General features: G+C 49.0%; 1 protein-coding gene across 1 annotated transcript in view; it reads left to right on the top strand.

The window, feature by feature from the left end:
- The window catches only part of CUX2 (cut like homeobox 2), a 241997-nt gene that overhangs the window by 136235 nt on the left and 81230 nt on the right, over positions 1-24532 (top strand). The window contains exons 2-3 of the mRNA XM_083753146.1: positions 1533-1643; positions 5323-5370. Coding sequence (XP_083609272.1) covers positions 1533-1643; positions 5323-5370 — 159 coding nt within the window. The remainder of the gene's footprint in view (positions 1-1532; positions 1644-5322; positions 5371-24532) is intronic.

Below are 24532 nucleotides of genomic sequence, written 5' to 3' on the forward strand. Positions count from 1 at the left end.
GCTGGAGTGGTACCTATTTATCTACTTGCACTTTGATGTGCTTTCAAACTGCTAGGTTGGCAGGAGCAGGGACAGAGCAACGGGAGCTCAGCCCGTCACAGGATTCGAACCACCGACCTTCTGATCGGCAAGTCCTAGGCTCTGTGGTTTAACCCACAGTGCCACCCGCGTCCCTGTACTTTGGCCAATTAAGAAGCTTATAGGGATCCGGCACGAGCTCAGGTATATTTGCAATATGTCTAAATATCTGCTTCTCCCCCAATGCTCGGGGGCACAGGTTTTGTGATCTCATTCAACCTGTGTCTCCACTGAAGTGTCTTTCAATAAACTGAATTCCTTTTCCACCCACCGTCCCCTCAGTTGACTTCAGGGACCCTCTAGGGGTCACAAGACCATGTGCACTTATGGATACTTTAGCCAGAGAAGATGATCTTGTTGTGGATGGATGTGAACGCCATACAAACCTGACCAAATAACATAGGAGGAACGAATATTGCAAATACATGAATACTTAACCTGGTAGCTGGCGAGATTTGCGTTTGTGTGTGTTATGATTATATTTAATTGTCTAGTTATATTTTGTTATACGTGTAAGAAAACCAATAACAGTTACTTGAAAGGAAAACCAGGAGCAAGACAACCCACATTTAGCTCAGCCTCAAATATCTCCTTTGAGAAAGATTGTGTTCATAGTACAGTGGTGCCTCGCAAGACGAAATTAATCCGTTCCGTGAGGCTCTTCGTATAGCGGTTTTTTCGTCTTGCGAAGCAAGCCCATTGACAGCTTAGCGGATTAGTGCTATTAGCGGTTTAGCGGCTTTTAGCGGATCAGCTGATAAGCGGCTTAGGGCTTAGGAAAAGGGGGGGGAAAGGGGGAAAAACCCGCAGGAACTCGCAAGACATTTTCGTCTTGCGAAGCAAGCCCATAGGGAAATTCATTTTGCGAAGCGCCTCCAAAACGGAAAACCCTTTCGTCTAGCGGGTTTTCCGTCTTGCGAGGCGTTCGTCTTGCGGGGCACCACTGTATGGAGATCACTTTGGGGGGGTGTAGGCCATTGTGGTGTTCATGCATGTTTCTGGGGTTGTTTTTTCCTACTCTGAGCCAACTTGAGGTTTCTTTAGACATGAAAGTTGGGGTGTTCATTTCTTGGGGAGGGTGTTAGTAAATGGGTGGATGTATGCAACAGAAGCTGCAACACCCCCCCCCTGCAATTGCTCTTGGCTCCTGGGGAAGGGGGGCAAATGACTGTTGCCTGTTGCTTGCCCAAGGAGACTAGGTGCCTCTGTCTCCTAAATTCAAAATGTGCCATCGTTGGATGTTCCACTGCCAGTTAGTGCAAAAACCTCGTAAACTGACAGTGTCCATCTTTTTGCCTTTCGAGTCAGTTGTGTGAAACGGCTCGCTTCAGAAAATGCTATGCATTATATACAAGGGGTAAAATGCCACGACTCATTCCTTCCTTCCTCTCTCTCTCTCTCTCTCTCTCTCTCTCTCTCTCTCTCTGTTCTGTTTTGGTTTTGTTTTGTTCCAGAAGGAGCTTAATTCTGTTGCTTCCGAACTGGCAGCACGGCAGGAAGAAAGCGAGCATTCTCATAAACATTTAATTGAACTCAGCCGGGAATTTAAGAAAAATGTACCTGAGGTACAGTATATTTGCTATTATAGAATTAACTCAGTGGGTAGCTGTGTTTCCCTCCCCTCTCCCATTCAAACATCTCTCTCTCTCTCTCTCTCTCTCTCTCTCTCTCTCTCTCTCTGTGTGTGTGTGTGTGTGTGTGTAAGAGAGATTTATATATTTATTTACAAACTTGAGTGACCAACAAGAGAAGGATAAGGTAATCAGCCCCAAATTATGGCCTCAAATGCCCAGCTATAACATATTACAACACAATCTGGTGGTGCAATTGCAGCTAAGGAGCCCATGGTCCTGATCCTGAGATGCACTGAGCGGCCCTTTGGGAGAGGGAGGACCATAGATAGGGCCTCTGAGGCCTATCAGCACAGCTGGCCCTGGCAACAGGCAGGGGTGGGCAACTGCCTCGGATGGAGGATGCAAGTGTGTGGGGCGGAGAATGCAAGTTGGGGGGGCAGTCCTTCATGCTCAAAGCAGGCCTGCTTCCTTTGGTTACAGCAGAGGATTCTGTCCCACGGCCCTGGTCAAAGCTAGATGCTAGTCTAGCTGGTTTCCATGCATGTCGTTTACGTCATAAAATACCTCAAAGGGGTTCACCAACAATAAAACTATCTGTTAAAATAGTTAGAATGATGGGTCAGGCAATAATTAAATCAACCCAGTGCCGGGTTTACGTACAAGCTAAACAAGCTATAGCTTAGGGCCCCACTCTCTTGGGGGCGCCCAAAATGTTTAAAGGGGGGAAAAACTGGATGTACATTTCCAAAATAAAAGATAAAAAACAAATAAAATAAAATCTACACACAGCAACAGGCTTTGGATAGCTATTAGGTCCATAAATTACCATATAGCATATATTCAACACAAAAAACAGCGGCAATTTGTTGTTGACAAAGGACAGCTTAGGGCCTCATCAAACCTAAATCTGCCCTTGAATGAACCATAAGCTAAAAGCACATCAAAACACATGCTGACATTCTAGACAGCTGGACAGGCCTGTCTAAACCAAGAATGTTTTTAGCAGGGGTCGAAAAGAGTACAGCGAAGGCGCCTAACTGATGTCAATAGGCAGGGAGTTCCAAATTGCGGGTGCTGCCAGACTAAAATATCCATTTCTTACAAATGTGGAACAGGTACTATGTGGCAGCTGTGGCAGGTCCAGTTCCACAAATCGAAGCGGTCAAATGGGTATTTACGCAGTGAGGTGATCATGCAGCTAAATTGGCCCCAAGTAGCAGCTTGACACTACTTGACGCAGGTGGCGCTGTGGGTTAAACCACAGAGCCTAGGACTTACTGATCAGAAGGTTGGCGGTTCGAATCCCCGCGACGGGCTAAGCTCCTGTTGTTTAGTCCCTGCTCCTGCCAACCTAGCAGTTCGAAAGCACGTCAAAGTGCAAGTAGATAAATAGGTACCACTCCGGTGGGAAGGTAAACGCCGTTTCCGTGCACTGCTCTGTTTCACCAGAAGTGGCTTAGTCATGGTGGCCACATGACCCAGAAGCTGTACGCCGGCTCCCTCGGCCAATAAAGCGAGATGAGCGCCGCAACCCCAGAGTCAGCCACGACTGGACCTAATGGTCAGGGGTCCCTTTACCTTTACCTTTTTAGCAGCTTGAGCTTGAACCTGAACCAGCAGCAAATTGGAAGCCAGGTCTCAGGCGTTGTAAGCTGATGGGGTCTCACTCCCAGTGGCGTAGCGTGGGGCTGCCAGGGGTGCCGGCCGCACCGGGCGCAACATCTGGGGGGGCGCAAGTCCAGAGGGAAGGGACAAGTTCCTTCCTCCGCCAGGCTCCCCGCCGCCGCCGCCAGCCTTGCGCCCTAGCGCGCCCGCCGCCGCTGCGGCTGCGCTCCACTCACTGCTCGCAGGAGGAGCAGCCGCTGCCGCAGTGCCGACGCCGCCACCAACGCCTGGCCGGGCACGGGCAGCCTCCACACACCCCCGCCACCGCCATCCCCTCAGCCCAGCCACAGGCGGCGGCTGCTTCTGCCGACTGGGAGGGAGGAGCCAAACCCTCCGAGAGGAAGCCGGCGGGCGGGCGAGGGTCTCCCGGCGGAAGGGGGCGCCGCTGGCTCCGGCTCTCAGTGCAAGCCTCAGCCGCGGGGGGGCGGGGGCGGCGGGTGAGGATGGAGCGCGGCTGGAAGCCCCCGGACCAGGCTGGGGGGAGGAGAGGCGCTCGCCAAGCCCGGATCTGGAGCGTCTCGGAGCGCCCAAGGAGAGGAGAGGGCGGGGGGGCGCCCGAGGGGAGGGGGCTTCGGCTGCCTCGGCCCGCGGGGGCTCCGCAAATAATAAATTTAATAAATTCCTGCTGAGCCTTAAGGGGGGGGTCCTTGGTTCCTTCACTCGCCCCCAGCCCCAATGGCGTAGCGTGGGGGGGTGCAGGGGGGCCGGCCGCAACATCTGGGGGGGCGCGCTCACATTTGAGTGCTAAAATCCAGGGGTTAGGGGGCGCAAATTACTTGCCTTGCCCCGGGTGCTGACAACCCATGCTACGCCACTGCTCACTCCTGTCAGCAATTGGGCTGCAGCATTCTGCACTAACTGCATGCCATCATGTCTTGGCTTGTGCCCTCGCCTGTCGGAATGACGGGGTGCCCAGTGCCTTGGCACAAAATGTCCCTTCTTTCAGAACTGTGCTCTCCCCAACCCTGTCAAGTTATTTTATATAACAAGAAAAAGTGTTCCAAGGCCTCGTTGCAGAAATCCTGGCACCCGCCTCTCGGAGCAGATGGAACGCCACTTTGTTGCTGTTTTTGTTGCCGCTGCTGCTCTTTTCCTCTCCCCAAAATAAATGTTGTTTTAGTCAGTTTGACAGTTGGGGGCTTCCCCCGCCTTTGCTCCCCTCCCCTCCCAACACCGCCTCATGCCAGCTTCTACAATTATGTTCCTAGTTTGTATCTAAATTAAGAAGACTTGTGGTGGAGGGTTTGCAGCACCTTATATTATACTAAGGTATTAATTGGGGGGGGCAATTAAGTAGAGAGCCGAAATCCACAAACCCTGTCCCATGAAAAGCAGTGTAGCATAATGGTTAGAGTGCTGGACTAGGACTAGGGAGAAACAGAGGTGGGGGACTCCTTGAGCCAGCCCTCCCCTCCCCAAAATACACAGAGCAAATATTTCTGGTCCCAACGATATTGGCTCCAGTAGCAAAATGGGGGTGAGGGCAATAGAGTAGACCCAGTACAGGAATAGACAGAGCTTAGCGCCCTGTTGGGGGTGCAAATTGCTCCTTCCCCAGGTGTTAGATCAATCATTCTATGAGCAATTGTGTCATAAATTGAGGAGAGGGGCTGTTTGTACCTGGGTGTGTACATGAGAGAGTGTGGATCGGCGTGTGAGTGGGTACACCCATTTTTGCCCTCATTCCCCACTGGTCTGCGATCATTGGAAGAGTGGCCAAGGATGAAAGTGGCCAAAAAACATCACCATCTCCACCACACCAGCCTAAAAATGGGCCTTTGTTTCTCCTTTAAGTATTATTGTTCTTATCCTCAGTATGCAAATGTAATCAGCTAATTAGTCGATTTGAAACCTGCTCAATTAATCAAAACCAAGGCTTCTTTAATTAGGTGACAGCCCAGCTTCATATGAGGAACCAGTCCCTATTCCGAGGGCTGGATTAACAGAGAGCCCCGTTGCCAGACTCAGGTCTAATTGCGGGCTTCCACCATTTTCTCTCTTCCAGGAGGTCCGCGACATGGTGGCTCCTGTCTTGAAGAGCTTCCAGGCAGAGGTAAGAAGCCGTCTGTGCCCAAGGTACTTCTTAGCCACAGTGAGCAGCAGGTTCAAAGTCCAAAGATGGCTCCAGGTTTTTGGTGTCAACTCAAGTGGTAGCCAACTTGGTGCCCTTCCAGATGTTGTTGGCTGTAGTGATTAGAGTGTCAGACTTTGACCTCGGAGAGAGCAGGGTTCGAATCCCCATTTGGCCAGGAAGTTCACTGGTGTCACCTTGGGCCAATCACTGCCTCTCAGCCAAACCCTACCTCACAAGGTTGTTGTGGAGATTAGATGGGGATGGGGAGACAACTATGCACACCAAAAGGTGGGGTGTTAATGCAATCAATCAATCAATCAATCAATCAATCAGCTCTACCTCTCGTTTAAATCGGAACCAGTGAAGATGGTGAATGTCCTGTGTAGGTGTCTGGAGGCCATTAGAGGATGGATGGTGGTCAATGGATTGAGGTTGAATCCTGACAAGACAGAAGTGCTGTTTCTAGGGGACAGGGGGCGGGCAGGTGGGGGGGATTCCCTGGTTCCTAATGGGGTAACTGTGCCCATAAAAGACCAGGCGTACAGCCTGAGAGTCACTTAAAGCCCTAAACGACTTTGGCTCTATATACCTGAAGGAGTGTCTCCACTTCCAGAGGTCCATCTCCAAGGGCCTTCTGGCGGTTCCCTCACAGAGAGAGCTCTCCCACTCAGATGAGACAACCTCTTTGCTGCTGCGGTAGAAGCCAATACCACACGAGCGTGTGGATTTATTTCCCCCATTAAATTCCATGCACAAGAGATGGATTTGATGATGGATTCACTGACTGGGTGTGTTTTTTCCACCACCCCTTGCCTGTCCTTCTCCCGCAGGTGTCAGGGCAGGTTACGACCAGTTAAAATTCAGAAATAAAAACAGTTAAAACATACTACATTCACATGAGCAGGGTGGGTCCTGAAACACACATCAGAGGTGTCGAAGGCCAGGGCCAAGAGTTGTGTCTTCAGCATTAACAACAAAGCTGTATATTGAGGGGCTGCCACAGAGAAGGCCCTCACCCAGGCCACCCCCCCCAAAACTTGTGAAGGAAGTGGAACTGCTGAGAGGGCCCCTGGGCAGGTCTGTTGTTTTTGATGGCTTCCTTCCTTAACTCCATCCATCAAGGCTTTTTTGCTGTGGGGAATAAGATCTACTCCAGCTTTCGGTGGAGCCATGGCTCTGAGAGATTTAAATGCTTCTGAGGTGGTGAAGGCAGGTGTTGGAGAAATATCACACTTTGGAGCGTTCCTAAAATCTTCATTATTCTCTTGCCGGGGTGGGGAGTGGAGAGAAGCAGAGAAATAGTTCCTCCGTCTGTGCGGCTTCTACCCCGCTTAGCTCGAAACCCCCAGAGAGACGCCGGCGCACGGCAACAGCACATTAGAGACTGTCATCTTGCGAGCTTCGCCTTACTTCTAAATCTGTCTCTTTGGAACGACATAACGGCACAAGGAAAAATATTAAAGTAAACAATAACTGGATTTACACAAATGTGGGCTGATTTCCATATTTTTCATCACTTCATTTTATTACCCAGTTTTTACTGATATGCTTATTTATTTATAGGGCAATCCGGTATTGATTCATTCCGAAACGCTCGGCGTAAACACATAAAAGAGAATGATAACAATAGAAATGTATTTCTGGTTGTTTTAAATACTGCCTGTTTCCCCAGCAGATGTCATTAGATCCTCTGGGGGGGGGGGGACGGAGGGGGGGGCACTGGCACAAAGAAGGGAGCAGGGCCGGGGTATCCAAGAGGCACGGTGAGGCAGCTGCCTCAGAGCTTTTTAACCAGCCAGCTAGTTTGAAGGGATGCGGGTGGCGCTGTGGGTTAAACCACAGAGCCTAGGACTTTTCGATCAGAAGGTCAGCGGTTCGAATCCCCACGACGGGGTGAGCTCCCGTTGCTCGGTCCCTGCTCCTGCCCACCTAGCAGTTCGAAAGCATGTAAAAGTGCAAGTAGATAAATAGGTACTGCTCCGGTGGGAAGGTAAACGGCTTTTCCGTACGCTGCTCTGGTTCACCAGAAGCAGCTTAGTCTTGCTTGCCACATGGTCCGGAAGCTGTAAGCCAGCTCCCTTGGCCAATAAAGCGAGATGAGCACCGCAAGCCCAGAGTTGGTCACGACTGGACTTAATGGTCAGGGGTCCCTTTACCTTTACCTTTAGTTTGTAGGAATGCATTATAAGAAGAACCCTATTTTCCAGGGACAGTCCCGGATTTACAGAAGCCATCCTGGTTTCTGATTGGATCCTGGAATGTCCCGCTTTTCCTTAGGACATCCCTATTTTCATCAGAGAAATGTTGGAGGATATGGAGTTGCCTGACCCTCCAGCCAAGGAAATAAGTAACCATACAGTGGTACCTCAGGTTAAGAACTTAATTCGTTTTGGAGGTCCGTTCTTAACCTGAAACCTGAGGTACCACTTTAGCTAATGGGGCCTCCCACTGCCACCATGCTATTTATCTTCTCATCCTGAAGCGAAAGTTCTTAACCCGAGGTACTATTTCTGGGTTAGTGGAGTCTGTAACTTGAAGCGTCTGTAATCTGAAGCGTCTGTAACCCGAGGTACCACTGTGCAACCTTTAGAAGACATGTGAAGGCAGCCCTGTTTAGGGATTTTTAAAAATATTTAATGTTTTGTTATGTTTTTAGATATGTTGGAAGCCACCCAGAGTGGCTGGGGCAACCCAGTCAGATGGGTGGGGTGTAATAATAATAATAATAATAATAATAATACAGTGGTACCTCAAATTACAAACGCCTCAGGTTACAAACGCTTCTGGTTACAAACTCTACTAACCTGGAAGAGTTACCTTGAGTTGAGAACTTTGCCCCAGGATGAGAACGGAAATCGTGTGCCGGCAGTGCAGCGGCAGCAAGAGGCCCCATTAGTGAAAGCACGCCTCTAGTTAAGAACAGTTTCAGGTTAAGAACGGACTTCCAGAACGAATTAAGTTCGTAACTAGAGGTACCACTGTAATAGACATCCCTATTTTCACTGGAGAAATGTTGGAGGGTATGCACCATGCCATCTAGGCTGCCTAGCCTAGACTGTGGTGGCAGAGCACAACTGTCCTGGTTAGCAGCAACTGATAGCTTTATCCTTCATGAACTTGTCCAGTCCTCTTTTATAGCCACCTAGAGAGCCAGTGTGGTGTAGTGGTTAAGAGCGGTAGACTCATAATCTGGTGAACCGGGTTCGCGTCTCCGCTCCTCCACATGCAGCTGCTGGGTGACCTTGGGCTAGTCACACTTCTCTGAAGTCTCTCAGCCCCACTCACCTCACAGAGGATTTGTTGTGGGAGAGGAAGGGAAAGGAGAATGTGAGCCGCTTTGAGACTTCTTCGGGTAGTGATAAAACGGTATATCAAATCCAAACTCTTCTTCTTCTTCTTCCCCCCTGCATGTCTGAAAGGTAGACCTGAGCTTCCTCACTGGGGAGCTTTTGTCGAATATTTACTGCATGCCGGGTTCGCTTCTAAGTTGGTGGCCATCCCCATTTGTTCTTCCAGAGAGGTGGGGCCTACCACACTTTGGTCTTCCTACCTGAGACTTCCAGCCATACCAGCTGCCTTCCGAAAGAACTTCTCTTAGCCCTGCTTTCGGTCTTGTGCATTTGACTTGGTCTTGTGACTGGACCCTGCTTCTCTGAACTTCAAGAGCCCACTGAGCTGGACAGGAGGGAGCCTGCGATCCCAGTCCATCCACTGTGGTCAAGGCCTTCGGACTGGTATGGCCTAGACCAGGTCGTTGGCTGCTGTCTCTAAACCCAGATAGACACAGTGTGTCCACTGACCTCCCAGGTTCCTGAGGTCAGCTGCTGGTTCTGTGAGCCTATTGGAGCGGGGACCTATCTTCTTGAATTTTGTGAAGTGCCAGGTAGAGCAAGAATGGGAAACCTTTGGACCTCCATATGTTTCAGAATCGCTCTTGGGAGAAAAGCAATGACAAACCTAGACAGCATCTTAAAAAGCAGAGACATCACCTTGCCAACAAAGGTCTGTATAGTTAAAGCTATGGTTTTCCCCAGTAGTGATGTATGGAAGTGAGAGCTGGACCATAAAGAAGGCTGATCTCCAAAGAATTGATGCTTTTGAATTATGGTGCTGGAGGCGACTCTTGAGAGTCCCATGGACTGCAAGAAGATCAAACCTCTCCATTCTTCAGGAAATCAGGCCTGAGTGCTCACTGGAAGGACAGATCCAGAAGCTGAGGCTCCAATACTTTGGCCACCTCATGAGAAGAGAAGACTCCCTGGAAAAGTCCCTGATGTTGGGAAAGATGGAGGGCACAAGGAGAAGGGGACGACAGAGGACGAGACGGTTGGACAGTGTTCTCGAAGCTACCAGCATGAGTTTGACCAAACTGCGGGAGGCAGTGGAAGACAGGAGTGCCTGGCGTGCTCTGGTCCATGGGGTCACGAAGAGTCGGACACGACTAAACGACTAAACAACAACAACATGTTTCAGAATTGCAACTCTCAGCGGCCTTATCAAGCATGGCTAGTGGCCAGGGATGGTTGGAGTTGGAGCTCAACAACATCTGGAGGGCCAGAGATTCCTCACCCTTGATCTATTCTAGGGTAATGGTTGTAGCTTAGTGGTACAGCAAATGCTTTGCACACAGAAAGTTCCTGCTTCAGTTCCTGAGACCACAAACCTAACATGAGCCAACAGGGTGATACAGCAGCAAAAAATCCAGTGCTGTTCTAGATTGCATCAACAGACATCTAGTGTCCAGGTCAAGGGAAATAATAGTACTGCTCTATTCTGACTGGTGAGAGCCCATCTGGAGTCCTGTGTCCACTTGTGGGCACCACAAAATTTAAGAAGGAAATTGATGCAACTTGAGCAGAGGAGGGCAACTAAGATGTTCAAGGGTCTGGAAACCAAGCTTTATGAGGAACAGTTGGAGGAGCTGGATATGTTGAGCCTGGAAAAGATGAGATATGATAGCCATCTTCAAATATCTTAATGGCTCTCAGTGGAGGATGAAGAAAGCTTGTTTTTTCCTGCTCTGGAGGGTAGGACTTGAGGCCATGGTTTCAAGTTACAAGACAGGAGAGTCAAACTAAACATCAGAAATAACTTTCTGATGGTCAGAGCTGTTCGACACTGGAACAGACTCCCACGAGAGGTGGTGGACTCTCCTTCCTTGGAGGTTTTTAACTAGATGTTGGATGGCCATCGGTCATATATGATTTAGGTAAGATTCCTGCATTGCAGGGGGTTGGACTAGATGACCCTCGGGGTCCCTTCCAACTACAGTTCTGTGATTCTAGGGGAAACGCCTGCCTGAAACCTTGGAGAGCCACTGCGAAGTTAGTGTATACAATAAAGAGTGAGGTGGACTGTTGGTATGACTTGATATGAGGCAGCTTCTAACATTCATGTGCTTTCATTTTGTGGAGGATATGATGCTGAGAGCCAGTGTGGTGTAGGGGTTAAGAGCGGTGGACTCGTAGTCTGGTGAACCGGGTTCGCTTCCCCGCTCCTCCACATGCAGCTGCTGGGTGACCTGGGGCTAGTCACACTTCTCTGAAGTCTCTCAGCCCCACTCACCTCACAGAGGATTTGTTGTGGGAGAGGAAGGGAAAAGGAGATTGTTAGCTGCTTTGAGACTCCTTCAGATAGTGATAAAGCGGGGTATCAAATCCAAACTCTTCTTCTCTTCTTCTAAATCGAGTCAGAACAATGCACCCATTTAGGCCAGTATGGTCTGCTCTGTTCTGACTGGTGCCTGAGGCCAGGATCCTTTGCTGCCCTGCCACCTGAGAGTCAAGGAACTGGACCTTCTGCGAAGCCTGAGTGAAAACATCAAACATTAAAAACCTCCTTATACAGGGCTCCCTTCAGATGTCTTCTAAAAGTCAGATAGTCGTTCATTTCCTTGACATCTGAAGTCGTTCATTTCCTTGACATCTGAAGGTGTTCCACACGGAGGGTGCCACTACCGAGAAGGCCCTATGCCTGGTTCCCTGTAACCTCACTTCTCGCAGTGAGGGAACTTCCAGAAGACCCTCGGAGGAGGACCTGGCGTGGCATGGAGAGCAAATGGACGAAGGAAAGTATATCTCCCTCTGTTGTAATACTAGAACTCATGGACTTCCAGTGAAGCATTGAAAGATTCAGGACGAATAAAATGATGGCCTTCTTCATGCAACACATAATTAAACTATGGAGGTCATTCCCACAGGAGGCAGTGTTGGCCACCAACCTGGTTGGCTTTAAAATAGGATTAGACAGGTTTGTGGACGAGAGGCCTATCGATGGCTACTAGCCAGAATAGCTGTGTTCTATCTTCACAGTGGCGCTGTGGGTTAAACCTCAGTGCCTAGGACTTGCCGATCAGAAGGTCAGCAGTTCGAATCCTCGCGACGGGGTGAGCTCCCGTTGCTTGGTCCCTGCTCCTGCCAACCTAGCAGTTCGAAAGCACCTCAAAGTGCAAGTAGATAAATAGGTACCGCTCCAGAGGGAAGGTAAACAGCGTTTCCGTGCGCTGCTCTGGTTCTCCAGAAGCGGCTTAGTCATGCTGGCCACATGACCCGGAAGCTGTCTGTGGACAAACACCGGCTCCCTCAGCCTATAGAGCGAGATGAGCGCCGCAGCCCCAGAGTTGATCACGACTAGACCTAATGGTCAGGGGTCCCTTTACATTATCTTCACAGCAATGCTTCTGAACACCAGTTCCTGGAAACCACAGGGCTCTTGTGCCCAGATCCTGCTTGCTGTTTTCCTTTTGGGGCATCTGGCCGTTGTGAGAACAAGATGCTAGGCTAGAGGGGCCACTGGCCGGATCCAGCTGTAGGGCTGTTCTTGTGTTCTTCCAGTGCCCCATGACCCTTCTTTTCCATGGAAGCAGACTGGAGAATGTTGCCATCCTTAGCTCATCCTTAGGCCTGGCTGGTAAGGTCCTAGCATCTGCGATCTGATGAGCCTCCAGACTCTGGGCACACCCAGCGCATAGCTGTCAATGTTTCCCTTTTTTAAAAAGGGTATTTCCCTTATTCCGAATAGGATTCCTCGCAAGAAAAGGGAAAAGTTGACAGCTATGAACCAGCGGTGCCTGTGGGGAGGAGGGAATAAGAGGCACCCTCCTTTCAGAGGAGAGGGAACCAGCTTCTCTCTTCCCCCCCCCCCCAACCTGATTCAATAAATAAAAACCTGCCTTTAATTTTCCATTACTGGGAAGACAAAAGGCCTGACCACGACAGTAGTGGAGTGGCGACAGCTTGAAATGGCCAAAGTTTTTGAGTCTCCTTGCAGACAGGGAAAAGAGCAGAGCCAGAACCCCGCTAATTACAAAAGTTGCTTTATGAAAGATAATTCAAAGCAATAATTTAGCAAACATAATCAAGTAGCACAGATGGGGATTCTGATGAATAGTTTGCAACATGCAATTAGCAGCTCTTGCAGTTACATATCATTAACCCTCAGAGCACAAAAATTATTTTCTCATTATTAGATGAAAAGGTAAAATTAAGCTGACTAGACAGTTAAGGAACAAACTACAATTAATTACCTTCATTTATTACAGTCATTATTTGAAACTTTATTCTCCCCCCCCACCTTCTCCTCCTCCTCCTCCTTCGACTGGATGCGTGAAAACATCTAAATTAAATTTTTTAGTACTTTAAAATAAAGGTAACATAGTCTACATGCCTGAGCATCCAAAACAGTGGTGGAAGGAAAGCAAAGAGATGACTACAGTGTCCCATTTGTCACTGACGGGTCTTCCAAAGGCTACGAGTTCAAGAATCCGGGTTATTTCACAGGGCTCTCCCCACCGCAGGAACAGAAACTGACATTCAGACAGGAGAAGCTATTCAAGGGGCAATTAAGGGACGCGGGTGGCACTGTGGGTTAAACCACAGAGCCTAGGACTTGCTGATCAGAAGGGTGGTGGTTCGAATCCCTGCGACAGAGTGAGCTCCCGTTGCTCAGTCCCTGCTCCTGCCCACCTAGCAGATTGAAAGCATGTCAAAGTGCAAGTAGATAAATAGGAACCAAAGCTGACAAAGGACAGCTTAGGGCCTCATCAAACCTAAATCTGCCCTTGAATGAACCATAAGCTAAAAGCACATCAAAACACACGCTGACATTCTAGACAGCTGGACAGGCCTGTCTAAACCAAGAATGTTTTTAGCAGGGGTCGAAAAGAGTACAGCGAAGGCGCCTAACTGATGTCAATAGGCAGGGAGTTCCAAATTGCGGGTGCTGCCAGACTAAAATATCCATTTCTTACAAATGTGGAACAGGTACTATGTGGCAGCTGTGGCAGGTCCAGTTCCACAAATCGAAGCGGTCAAATGGGTATTTACGCAGTGAGGTGATCATGCAGCTAAATTGGCCCCAAGTAGCAGCTTGACACTACTTGACGCAGGTGGCGCTGTGGGTTAAACCACAGAGCCTAGGACTTACTGATCAGAAGGTTGGCGGTTCGAATCCCCGCGACGGGCTGAGCTCCTGTTGTTTAGTCCCTGCTCCTGCGAACCTAGCAGTTCGAAAGCACGTCAAAGTGCAAGTAGATAAATAGGAACCACGCCGGCGGGAAGGTAAACGGCGTTTCCATGCACTGCTCTGGTTCGCCAGAAGCGGCTTAGTCATGCTGGCCACATGACCCAGAAGCTGTATGCTGGCTCCCTTGGCCAATAAAGCGAGACCAACACCACAACCCCAGAGGCAGCCACGACTGGACCTAATGGCCAGGGGTCCCTTTACCTTTTTAAGAGGTTATATATCATTTATCCTCAACCTGTATTCGTCGGGAAGCAACAAAACGGATAGAACTGGCAAACAGGACCATTTTAATTAAAAGCACAGGAGCGTACAGCTTCTGGGTCATGTGGACTGACCATTAGGTCCAGTCATGACCAACTCTGGGGTTGCGGCGCTCATCTTTCTTTACTGGCCAAGGGAGCCGGCGTACAGCTTCTGGGTCATGTGGCCAGCATGACTAAGTCGCTTCTGGCGAAACCAGAGCAGTGCACGGAAACGCTGTTTACCTTCCCGCTGGAAGGTATCTACTTGCACTTTGATGTGCTTCGAACTGCGAGGTTGGCAGGAGCAGGGACCGAGCAACGGGAGCTCACCCCGTTGCGGGATTCAAACCGCCAATCTTCTGACCAGCAAGTCCTAGACTCTGTGGTTTAACCCACAGCGCCACCCGCGTCCCATATCCTCTTTAAAAAGGAAATAAAAAGCAGATCTCGCCCTGTTTATATATAAGGTTGTCCCTGTTTGTGTGATGTGCGTTGTGCAGTTTGTTAATTAAAGGAATACAGCATGGGTTGCCTTCCCAAATCAAATGATAATCTGCCACAGATTTCCCCTGCTCTTCTGCCTCTACCTCGTCTGTGCCTCAGTTTCTCCACTCGGCTAGCCAAAGCTCCATTCTCTCCCCACCTCACCCCACCTGCCTCAAAGGCACAAAACAGTTCAGAGTTCAGGGAGCAACACACATCTAGACTGTCCTTTTCTCACTCTGGCACTTAAAATCAATCTCCTACGCTCAGCCCTGGCTGGAGTTTTCACTCAGGGACCTTTTCAGACTGGTGCAGGCTGGTTGTCCACCCTGCCACAACTGCCCCTCATAAAATATGATCGCCAAATGTGTTTCCAAGTGCCTCGCTTTCTCCTTTCCCCCCAATGCTTGGTGTTTTCAAAGTTTTTTAATGGGGTGGAGGGGTGCAGAAAACATGCTTTTATTACTTCTGTTAGGGCAGCCTAAGAATTGCATTGGCCGGTTTTGCTGCCACACTACACTGCTGGCTCGCAACCAGCTTCTGACTGACTGAGATCTTGAGAGCTTCTTTTCACATGTGCTTCTGCCAAGCCGTTCTCTCCCTCCACCCCAAGAGGAGGTTTATTCTCGGTTCCCAGGCTTTGCCCGGGCCTCCACAACCTTCATACACAAGCTGGCAACAGCTGCCTCCTTGAACTCAGCCAGGATCCCTGTCAAGTGGAAACGGGATTGTGTGGGTGTCCCTGTGTGTGGTGTGACAGGCAAAGGACTCCTTGAGAAAGTTGTAATGAGATTACTGTCCTTTGGCTTCTAATATCAGGAACTTTGCCAGAGCTCCATTGTGCCTGTCAGGAAATATTATGAGGAAATAAAGGGCTCGCAGCAATTTTATTTCATTCAGCATCATCATCTTGGCAAAGTAAATGATTTAAAGCTGCCCTTCCCCCTCCTCTTTGTTTTCCTCCTCAGTTAAGGGTCTTTTTCAGCGGATCTTTGTTACATATCCCATTAGGAATAACATCATCCAAAGGATAATATTGGTTAATGTATAATTTCTTCTTTTAACAACAGAATGATGATGATGATGTTGAATTTGACCAAAACACAGTCTTATCTTGAACTAGAACTCCCATGCTTTAGAATCAACTGTTTGATCTGTTTGGTGTAAGCTGGAGTGGGGTTCAGTTTTGTTCTGGCCTTGTGAGATTTTGGGGGGTCTCCTCAGCCAGGCTCACACACCTCAGCCGATCTCTGTCCTGCCTTCTCCCAGCTGGGGAGGTCGGGCTGACACTCGCTGAAGGGACAGAAGTTTAGAAAATTATGCAAGACACGCAGAGAAAGTGGAGAGAGAACGTTTTCTCCCTCTCTCCTAACACTAGAATTGTGAGTATCCAGGTTGGAAGGTTGGAAGATTCAGGTCAGAGAAAAGAAAGGACTTCTTCATGCACACATCGTTAAACTGTGGAACTCACTCCCACTGGAGGCAGTAAGGGCCAAAAGAGGCTTCAAAAGAGGATCAGAGTTCAAGTACACAGTCGAAACATTTGAGTTGTGAAGCAGGGGCAGGGAGAATTCCAAGGGCCAAGCAGGGAAGCCCATTTGGCCCCCAGGCCTGACCCGAGGGTCTGAGGAGACTCATTTGGGCGAAGGTCTTCCTTACTAGTTGTTGCAGCGCCATCTTGTGTACGTTTTGGACTAACATGAGCCACCTTAAAATCTCTCTGCTCCAAAGAGCTTTGCTCTTGTCGTCTGGTTTGGGGTTGCATGGCGAGTTCCCGCCTCCCACCAGTAGGAATAAAGACACATGACACCGTTATTTTAAGGTTATTGGTTACAGGTGATGAGCGGTATTGGCTTAGGCATTGGTCCTATCCGACTATCCAGCTTCAGCCTGCTTGCTTGAAGACCCAGAAGGGTTAACACCAGCAGGGGGAGCCCTGCTGATGCACTAGGCACTCCCCTGGGGTCACCGCTCGGGGGCGTGCCTTGGGCCCTGGTCTCCATAGGCTTTGGACGGGGCCACCCCACCCCCGGAATCCTTTACCGGACTAGCCTTCAATATCCGGGGGAGAAAAAGGCAGGGTGGAAATGCAATAAACAGTAAATAAATATAGCAGTGGTGGGATGCCTATGGCCCTCCAGATGCTCCTGGACTACAGGAGCCTCAGCCAGTGTGGCCAGCGGTCAAGAGCGATGGGAACTGGTGTCCAACAACACTGGGATGGCCTCATCTTCCCTATACAGTATATATCGTGGAAAGTGGTTTGCCTGTCCATCCTCTATAAATTGGGCTGCCTCTTGAGATACTGTTGCCAAACCTGGCATGAGAGTTCCTGAGGTGAGGGTGGCAGTTTTTGTCAGTGTTGGGACACCGGCAACCATTTTGAATCAAGATGGCGGACCCAAACGTCACTCAATTGCCCAATTTCTGACATAGGCTCGGCCGCCTCTGCAGATATTTCATGGTCTCCAGACTTGGCACAAGGGTTCTTGAGTTGGCCATGGCAGTGTTTGTTGATGTTTGGGTGTTGGGCACCATTTTGAATCAAGATGGCACACCAAAAAAAAAAAAAGGCTTTGGGGTGACTTTACCCGATTTTGGGTGTGACAGGTGCAACCTCACAAATCATCTATCAATTTTAAAATTACATATATATTTTTGGGAGGGTTTACAAATTCCCTGGCAGCACTGGGTATTCCCCACGCGTAACTTATAAACAACCTATTTGCCTTATAGAAAGCCAGGCGGATATCTTCTCCATTGAGTGGAGCTGTCCGTGGTTTCAGGAAGAGGTTCTTCCCATCATCTCCTACCTGATATTTTTAAAAAGGCATGTCAAGGATTGGACCAGGGGACAGAACCCTGGTTTGTCACGCAGCCTCCAGCTAGCCCTGTCCCTGTCCATCATTGAAGCAGAAGGTGCTGCAAAATGCTTTCTTTCTTTCTTTCTTTCTTTCTTTCTTTCTTTCTTTCTTTCTTTCGTTATACTTTTCAAGTTTATGCATTTCATTAGTTTTACAGTCAATTTAACATTTCAACGTTTGACTTCCTTCCCCCCTCTTTCTGCGGTTCCTTAAATTTATTTTTTCATATCTTCTGCATGTCCAAATTCATTTAATTACCTACTTTAAATATATACTCATATGAAACTGCAGGTTATTACAGTAATCCTGCTAATGCTTTTATCTGTTTGCAATTTATCTGTAAATATTCAATAAACCATTTCCATTCTTCCGTAAAAAGTTTGTTGTCTTGGTTTCTTATTCTTCCAGTAAGTTTCGCCATTTCTGCATAGTCCATAAGTTTTTGTATCCATTCTTCCTTTGCTGAGACAATTTCTTCTTTCCAGTTTGGAGTGAGTAGCATTCTTGCTGCTGTAGTAGCATACATAAATTTCTGTTCAATTTAGGTAGTTCTGTCTCTCTACTTCCCAAAAGAAAAGCTTCTGGGGTTTTTAAAAAAAATTTATTTTATAAAGGTTATCTTGAACATTCTTTTCAATTCATTGTAAATCATTTCCCAGTAAGCTTTAACCTTACTACAAGGCCACCACATATGATAAAAAGAACCTTCTTTCTCTTTACAGTTCCAACATTTGTTTGATTTAGATTTATACATTTTTGCAAGTTTACTCGGTGTTAGATACCAATGATTAATAATAATAATAATAATAATAATAATAATAATAATAAATTTATTATTTATACCCCACCCATCTGGCTGGGCTTCTCTAGCCACTCTGGGCGGCTTCCAGAAAAATATTAAAATACTGTAATACATCAAATGTTAAAAGCTTCCCTAAACAGGGCTGCCTTCAGATGTCTTCTAAAAGTCTGGTAGTTGTTGTTCTCAGTGACATCTGGTGGGAGGCCATTCCACAGGGCGGATGCCACTACCAAGAAGGCCCTCTGCCTGGTTCCCTGTAACTTGGCTTCTCGCAGGGAGGGAACTGCCAGAAGGCCCTTGGCGCTGGACCTCAGTGTACAGGTAGAACAATGGGGGTAGAGACGCTCCTTTAGATATACTCATTTTCATGTAATTTTCTCTTAAACCATGGCATGCTGTAAACTTTATATCCATATTCTACACTTGTTCCCGTGTTTCCATATCTATATTATGACCGATATAAGGCACATGCCTTCTGTTTCTAGACTGTGACCCCTTTCTTCAACTGGCGCTTATAATGCCAATAACAAAATGAAATGTACAAAGAATCGGCCCACTTTTTCTCTCGGCCCTGTCCACATCACCACCAGCAAGGGACAGGGAGCCCATGTTGCTGGACCCCAGGTCTCATCACCCCCAGCCTGCATGCCGAAGGTCCTGAGTTCAAGTCCTGCCATCTCCACAAAGAACTTGGAAAGTTCCCAGCCTGAAAGCCTGGGCAGCTGCTGCTGCCGGTCCGTGTAGGCGATATGGAGCCAGGTGGACTGATGGTCAAACTCAGCACGAGGCAGTTGGAATAGAGCAACATCTGGAGGGCCACAGTCTCCCTTTCCCTGTCACAAGCTTTCTGGAGTCACCTTGGATAACAGGACTTTAAAAAAATTATATATATTAGGGGGCTTTGTCTTCATTTTTTATTTTATTTTTTGAGTGACAATTTAAATTAAAATATAATTGCCACCAGTCCCTGTGTTTGGGGGGGGGGGGCGGACCTGAAGCAAGTTTGATGCAGCCTAAATCCTCCTCCAGTTGCAATCAGTCCTGCCAATTCTTACGCTTTTTATCTGTTTGTGTTTAACCATTCCTTGATCTGGGGGGAAATATCAACAGACAGAGAAAGAAAGAAAATGGAGGGCAGGAGAGAGAGAGAGTGTGTGTGCAAACCCCATCCCCCCCTTTTAACCCATCAATTACAATAATATTTTTGCTTCCAAATGTTGCTTTCTAAAAAAGAAAAGAAAAAAAAACAGAAAGTTGGCTTGATAAGGTATAATCATAGCACAGAGGCCAGCCTGACAGTAGTAATTAATTAGGCCATTATGCATTCTACGGTGATAATTGCTTTGCTGGAAAGTCACCAGCCATGGAAGGGACCCGGCGCAGAAATGTAATTCATCAATCTCGCGTCGTTGCAGAGCGCGGCTATGTTTTCTCTCACCTTGAGTTGGTGCGCATGGCGGGGAGGGGGGGAGAGTTAATGATACATTGATGTATAAAAGTGTGAGGGGGCTGAGGGGGTTTGGCTGAGCGGGATTTCGTGGGGGGTGGGGAGGCGAGGATATGGAAGGTAGGGGAAGGGCTGTAGCTCAGGGGTAGAACACTCCCCTTGCATGCAGAAAACCCCAGTTTCAACACACACACCCTTGGCATCTCCAGGGGGGGCTGAAATCCCCGACAGGCACTGCTACCAGTCAGTGTAGACAACATGGGTGTAGATCATGGGTGGGCAAACTAAGGCCCGGGGGCCGGGTGCGGCCCTATCGCCTTCTCAATCCGGCCGTCGGAAGGTCCAGGAATCGGTGTGTTTTTACATTAGTAGATTATGTCCTTTTATTTAAAATGCATCTCTGGGTTATTTGTGGGGCCTGCCCGGTGTTTTTACATGAGTAGAATGTGTCCGTTTATTTAAAATGCGTCTCTGGGTTATTTGTGGGGCATAGGAATTCATTCATTCCCCCCCCCCAAAAAAAATACAGTCCGGCCCACCACATGGTCTGAGGGACTGTGGACCGGCCCCCTGCTGAAAAAGGTTGCTGACCCCTGGTGTAGATGGACCTAACAGTCCGGCAGGTCTGCAAGGCAGTGTCAGACGGACTGCATATGGTCAGATAGGTACAACCAGTCCCTTGCTTTATCCATTATGGCTCAGGGGGGAGCTGGCCACTGCAGGGAGGGTTCGGGGAGGGGGGATTCCCTTCCTGGCAGGTCTATCTGGGAATGGTGAAGGCGACCTAAGTTCCAGAGCTGCAAGGCAAAGGCTGCTCTGCACTTTCTCTTGGGGAAATGTTTCTTAACCTGGGCCAGTGGTTATATAGAACCAAACAGGACTCTATTAGGAATATAGGAAACTGCCTTGTACTTCATCAGACCATTGGTCTCTCCAACTCAGTATTGTCTGCACTGCCATGGACTCTCCAGGGTTTCTGGCAGGGAATTGTCCCAGACCCACTGTGATGGCCTGGGATTCGGACTCGGAGGCTGAACCTGAGGGATCCCAGCCTGCACAGGATTCCCCGCCTCCAGAACCAGCTGAGCCGGGGCTGGGGCATGAGCCTGAAGGGTCCTCACCTGTGCTGAGTCCTCAGGTGCAGGCATCAGCTGAGTCTGCTCTGGCTCCTGAGGTGAGGGAGGACCCATTGCCTGCAGGTGCTCCACTCTCAGCCCCATCAGAGGAAGCTGAGGTTGCCTCTGGGTCCAGCCTCTCCTGAGCTGCAGAGGCTCAGGGCAGAGAGGCGGAGGGAACTAAGTTCCCGCAGGAGGAGTGCTCGCCTCCAGGCCAGGAGAGACGAGTCACCAGAGGATCGGGGCCGCCCTATGCCTCGGGGCAGATAAAAGCCGGCCAGCCCCAGTCCCAAGTTGCAGGAGCAGCATTGTTGGTTGCTAGTTCCTGCCTGAACCCTGTCCTGCTTACCTGAGCTCCTGACCCGCCCTGGCTCCCTGCTTGCAAGCCTGTTCCTGACTTCACCCGACTCCCTGCCCTGCACCCAGCTTCCGCTACTATGGACTGCCTGCACGTTGCACCTTTGACCTCGGACTGGTCTTGGACCTTGCCTCTCGGGTAACCCACAGGACCAGTACACCCACCTGGAGATGCTCGCAGGGACTGAACCGGGGACCGTCTGTGTGCAAGGCAGGTGGTCTCCCGGGGAGCCCTTCCACCTGGTGCCTCAAGGCCTGCCTGGGCACTGTAACCTTCCAACAGTTTGACTTCACCCCCCAAGGCACAGTCCGCCATTTTCCCCCAGAACAAGTGGATGCCTGCCAGCCTGGGCTGATGAACTGTGTCACCCCCTCTGGCCATTGCAGGAGTGGCCCTACAGCCCAGTAGAATATCAGGTTCATAACTCCTTTAGTTTAAGGGCTTCCCTGGTGGCAAAGGGAGTAAAGTGCTCAGGCTCTCCTACCTGACAGTCCCGGGTTCTAATCCCTGCATGAATGTCACAAGGTTTAATTGCGGTTCATTTTTCAATGTCAGGGCATGGTTTGGAAAATAGGAAGTAGCTCAGTGGAGAGAAAAGAGCCTCTGGTGCTGTTCACGCCCTCCTGTTCGTAACTCCCCTTTACTTCTGCATTCTGCAGGATGAGACCTGGTAGCTTGGTTACTGTGCAAATGTAAGAGAAAGAGGCAGGGGAAAGAGGGGTGGGAATATCGCTAGATGGGGAAAAGGCGGTTTCTGCACTGCAGTCTGTTCTCTTTGCCCCATACTACTCAACAGAACTGTGAAATTGACTACACCAGTGAAATTGGCTGTACCAAAGACCATTTGTGGTCCAGTTTCTTTCTCTCTTAAGAAAGATGGAGGGTTGTTTTTCTCCAACAGTTTTCAGTTGTGTAGCTGAATGTTTGAGTGAGTGAGTGCATTGGCTTGTGTGGTGGCAGTTGTGGCATAGAGCCGTTTTAAGGTTACCAGATTTTTTTTCAAAGAATCTGGGGACACTTTTTTTTTGAAAAGAGAAAAAAGTTATTTTTTAAAAAGTTGTTTTTTTAAAAAAAAAATAAGAAGTAATCTCTTCTGTGGTTTCCTCTGTTGCGGGTCCCAGCCTGCTCTCTTGGAGTGCTAGCTACCGTGGAGTAGGCTCGGGTCAGGCCTGGGCTTGGCCACGTGTCCTTGCCCTTCCAGTGCTCTCCTACCTCTCCCCCTCAGCGGCAGCAGCAGCGTGTAAGGTCAGGGCTCCCCTCTTTTTTCTCCTTTTCTTCCTTCTTCTCTCCTCCTTCTCCCTGTGTCGGCTCCAGGTTTTTCCTGGCCCCAGAGCACCACTGGGCAGTCAGTTGGGTGGCCAGGTGCTTTCACTCCCAGCTTGATTTGGGTCATGGGGGGGTGTCAGGGGTTCCCCCAGTTGACACACCGGGCGTCCCCGGTTCCCCCTCGGCAGTGGTGGCAGCAGCGGCAGTCTCAGCAGCCCAGAGCCAGCCTGGTAGCGCAGTTGGCTCTGGCTGGCTTCAGGAGCTGCTCGCTGCCGTGGCGCCCGCCATTTTGCCTCGCCGGAAGTCACCATATGATATGCTTTGTGCCGTTGAACCAATCACACAACATTCATCCCCTACTAATAAACCTACAATACTTAAAATATAAATCCGGGGACATACCGGGGATGGATTTTGTCCGGGGACAGATTTGTAAATCCAGGGACTGTCCCCGGGAAATGGGGACGTCTGGTAACCATGTGGCAGCCATGGCATGCACTATCCGCTCTTCCGAAATAGCTGTGAAAGGACACCTGGGGAATTCCCTTTGTGGAGAAAGCCTGGCTTCACCAGAGAAAACTCAGGCCCACAGATGTATGGGTGCTCATGACCCATGTGCAGAAGGTGAAGGTATCACAGTCAACTTCATTCGAGCAAAATAGCTGGAAGGGGCTGTGTTGAGCAGTGGGAGACTTGTGGGGGGAGCAGCAAGCTTTTTTTGGTTCATTAATCACTGAATGCCAGATTACAGTGTGACATTTAACTTGAAAAAAGAAAAACTTTTTCAGGAGAGTGAGGTAAGAAAGCACCCAGGTAAAATACCAGTCTGCAATTCATCAGGTCACATTGCAGAAAATGTAGCATTTAAACCCGATGATGGAAGCAGGCATGAAAAGTGCCGCAAGCAGGCAAATCTTTGATCCCGTCGGAGCTGCCTGAACTCCCAGGAATGTCCCTTTCTCAGGAAAGGGGCTCGTCTTAGGATACAGGAGGGTGAATTTCAGTTAGGGGGAACTGCAGATTGACCAGTGGGGTTATGGCTGTCAGAGGCAAAAGAGGAGAGGGGGGACTCTTGCACCTTTAAAACCTGAGGGGGTTTCCGTAAGTGGAGTTTCTCATGCAAAAAAAGAGCCCCTTGTACATTTTCTTCTACATCTGGCCCCCCTAAATTACCTAGAGGGCTCACTTGAGGTCAGGAAGAGACTGGAAAACCACCTCTTAGAGAGCCAGTGTGGTGTAGTGGTTAAGAGCGGTAGACTCGTAATCTGGTGAACCGGGTTCGATTCCCTGCTCCTCCACATGCAGCTGCTGGGTGACTTTGGGCCAGTCACACTTCTCTGAAGTCTTTCAGCCCCACTCACCTCACAGAGTGTTTGTTGTGGGGAAGGAAGGGAAAGGACAATGTTAGCTGCTTTGAGACTCCTTAGGGTAGTGATAAAGCGGGATATCAAATCCAAACTCTCTTGTAGATGTTGCAGCTCGGGTTCCTTGCGCTGAACAAGTGGGTGGGCTAAATGGGCCTACCAGACCCTCCCCTCCAAATCTAGCTTTTCTAAGCAGTGAGGTGCGAACAGTTTTTTTATTTTCTGGGCTCAGTGAACTGTATGTGGACGGAGCCTTGGCGAATAAACTTGTGGGTGTCACAAACACAACATTGTGTAGCACAGCCAGTTGACCTGGATGCAAAGTGTGTGGGAGGGTGAGTTAATTTTGCCTGTTTTTCAGAAGAGAGATGGGGAGATGGGTAGGAGGTTCAGGGCTTGCTCCAAAAGACCCAGGGCTTACGCCCCCTGGGTATATCCCCCGCTCCTCAGATTGGCGGCATACATTGCTGAGCGCTGAGGAAGGTGCAGCTGTAAAGATCCTAAGTTCAAGGCTCTGGTCACCTTTAGAGTAAGGTTACCAGATTTTTTTCAATGTATCTGGGGACACTTTTCTTTTCTTCTTTTCTTTCTTTTTTTTTTTTGAATATTTATTGAATTTTAAATATTTATTTATTGAATTTATTTATTTATTGAATTTATTGAATATTTATTGAATT

Source organism: Podarcis gaigeae, assembly GCF_964106915.1.
Source record: "Podarcis gaigeae genome assembly, chromosome: 8".
Taxonomy (NCBI): Eukaryota; Metazoa; Chordata; class Lepidosauria; order Squamata; family Lacertidae; genus Podarcis; species Podarcis gaigeae.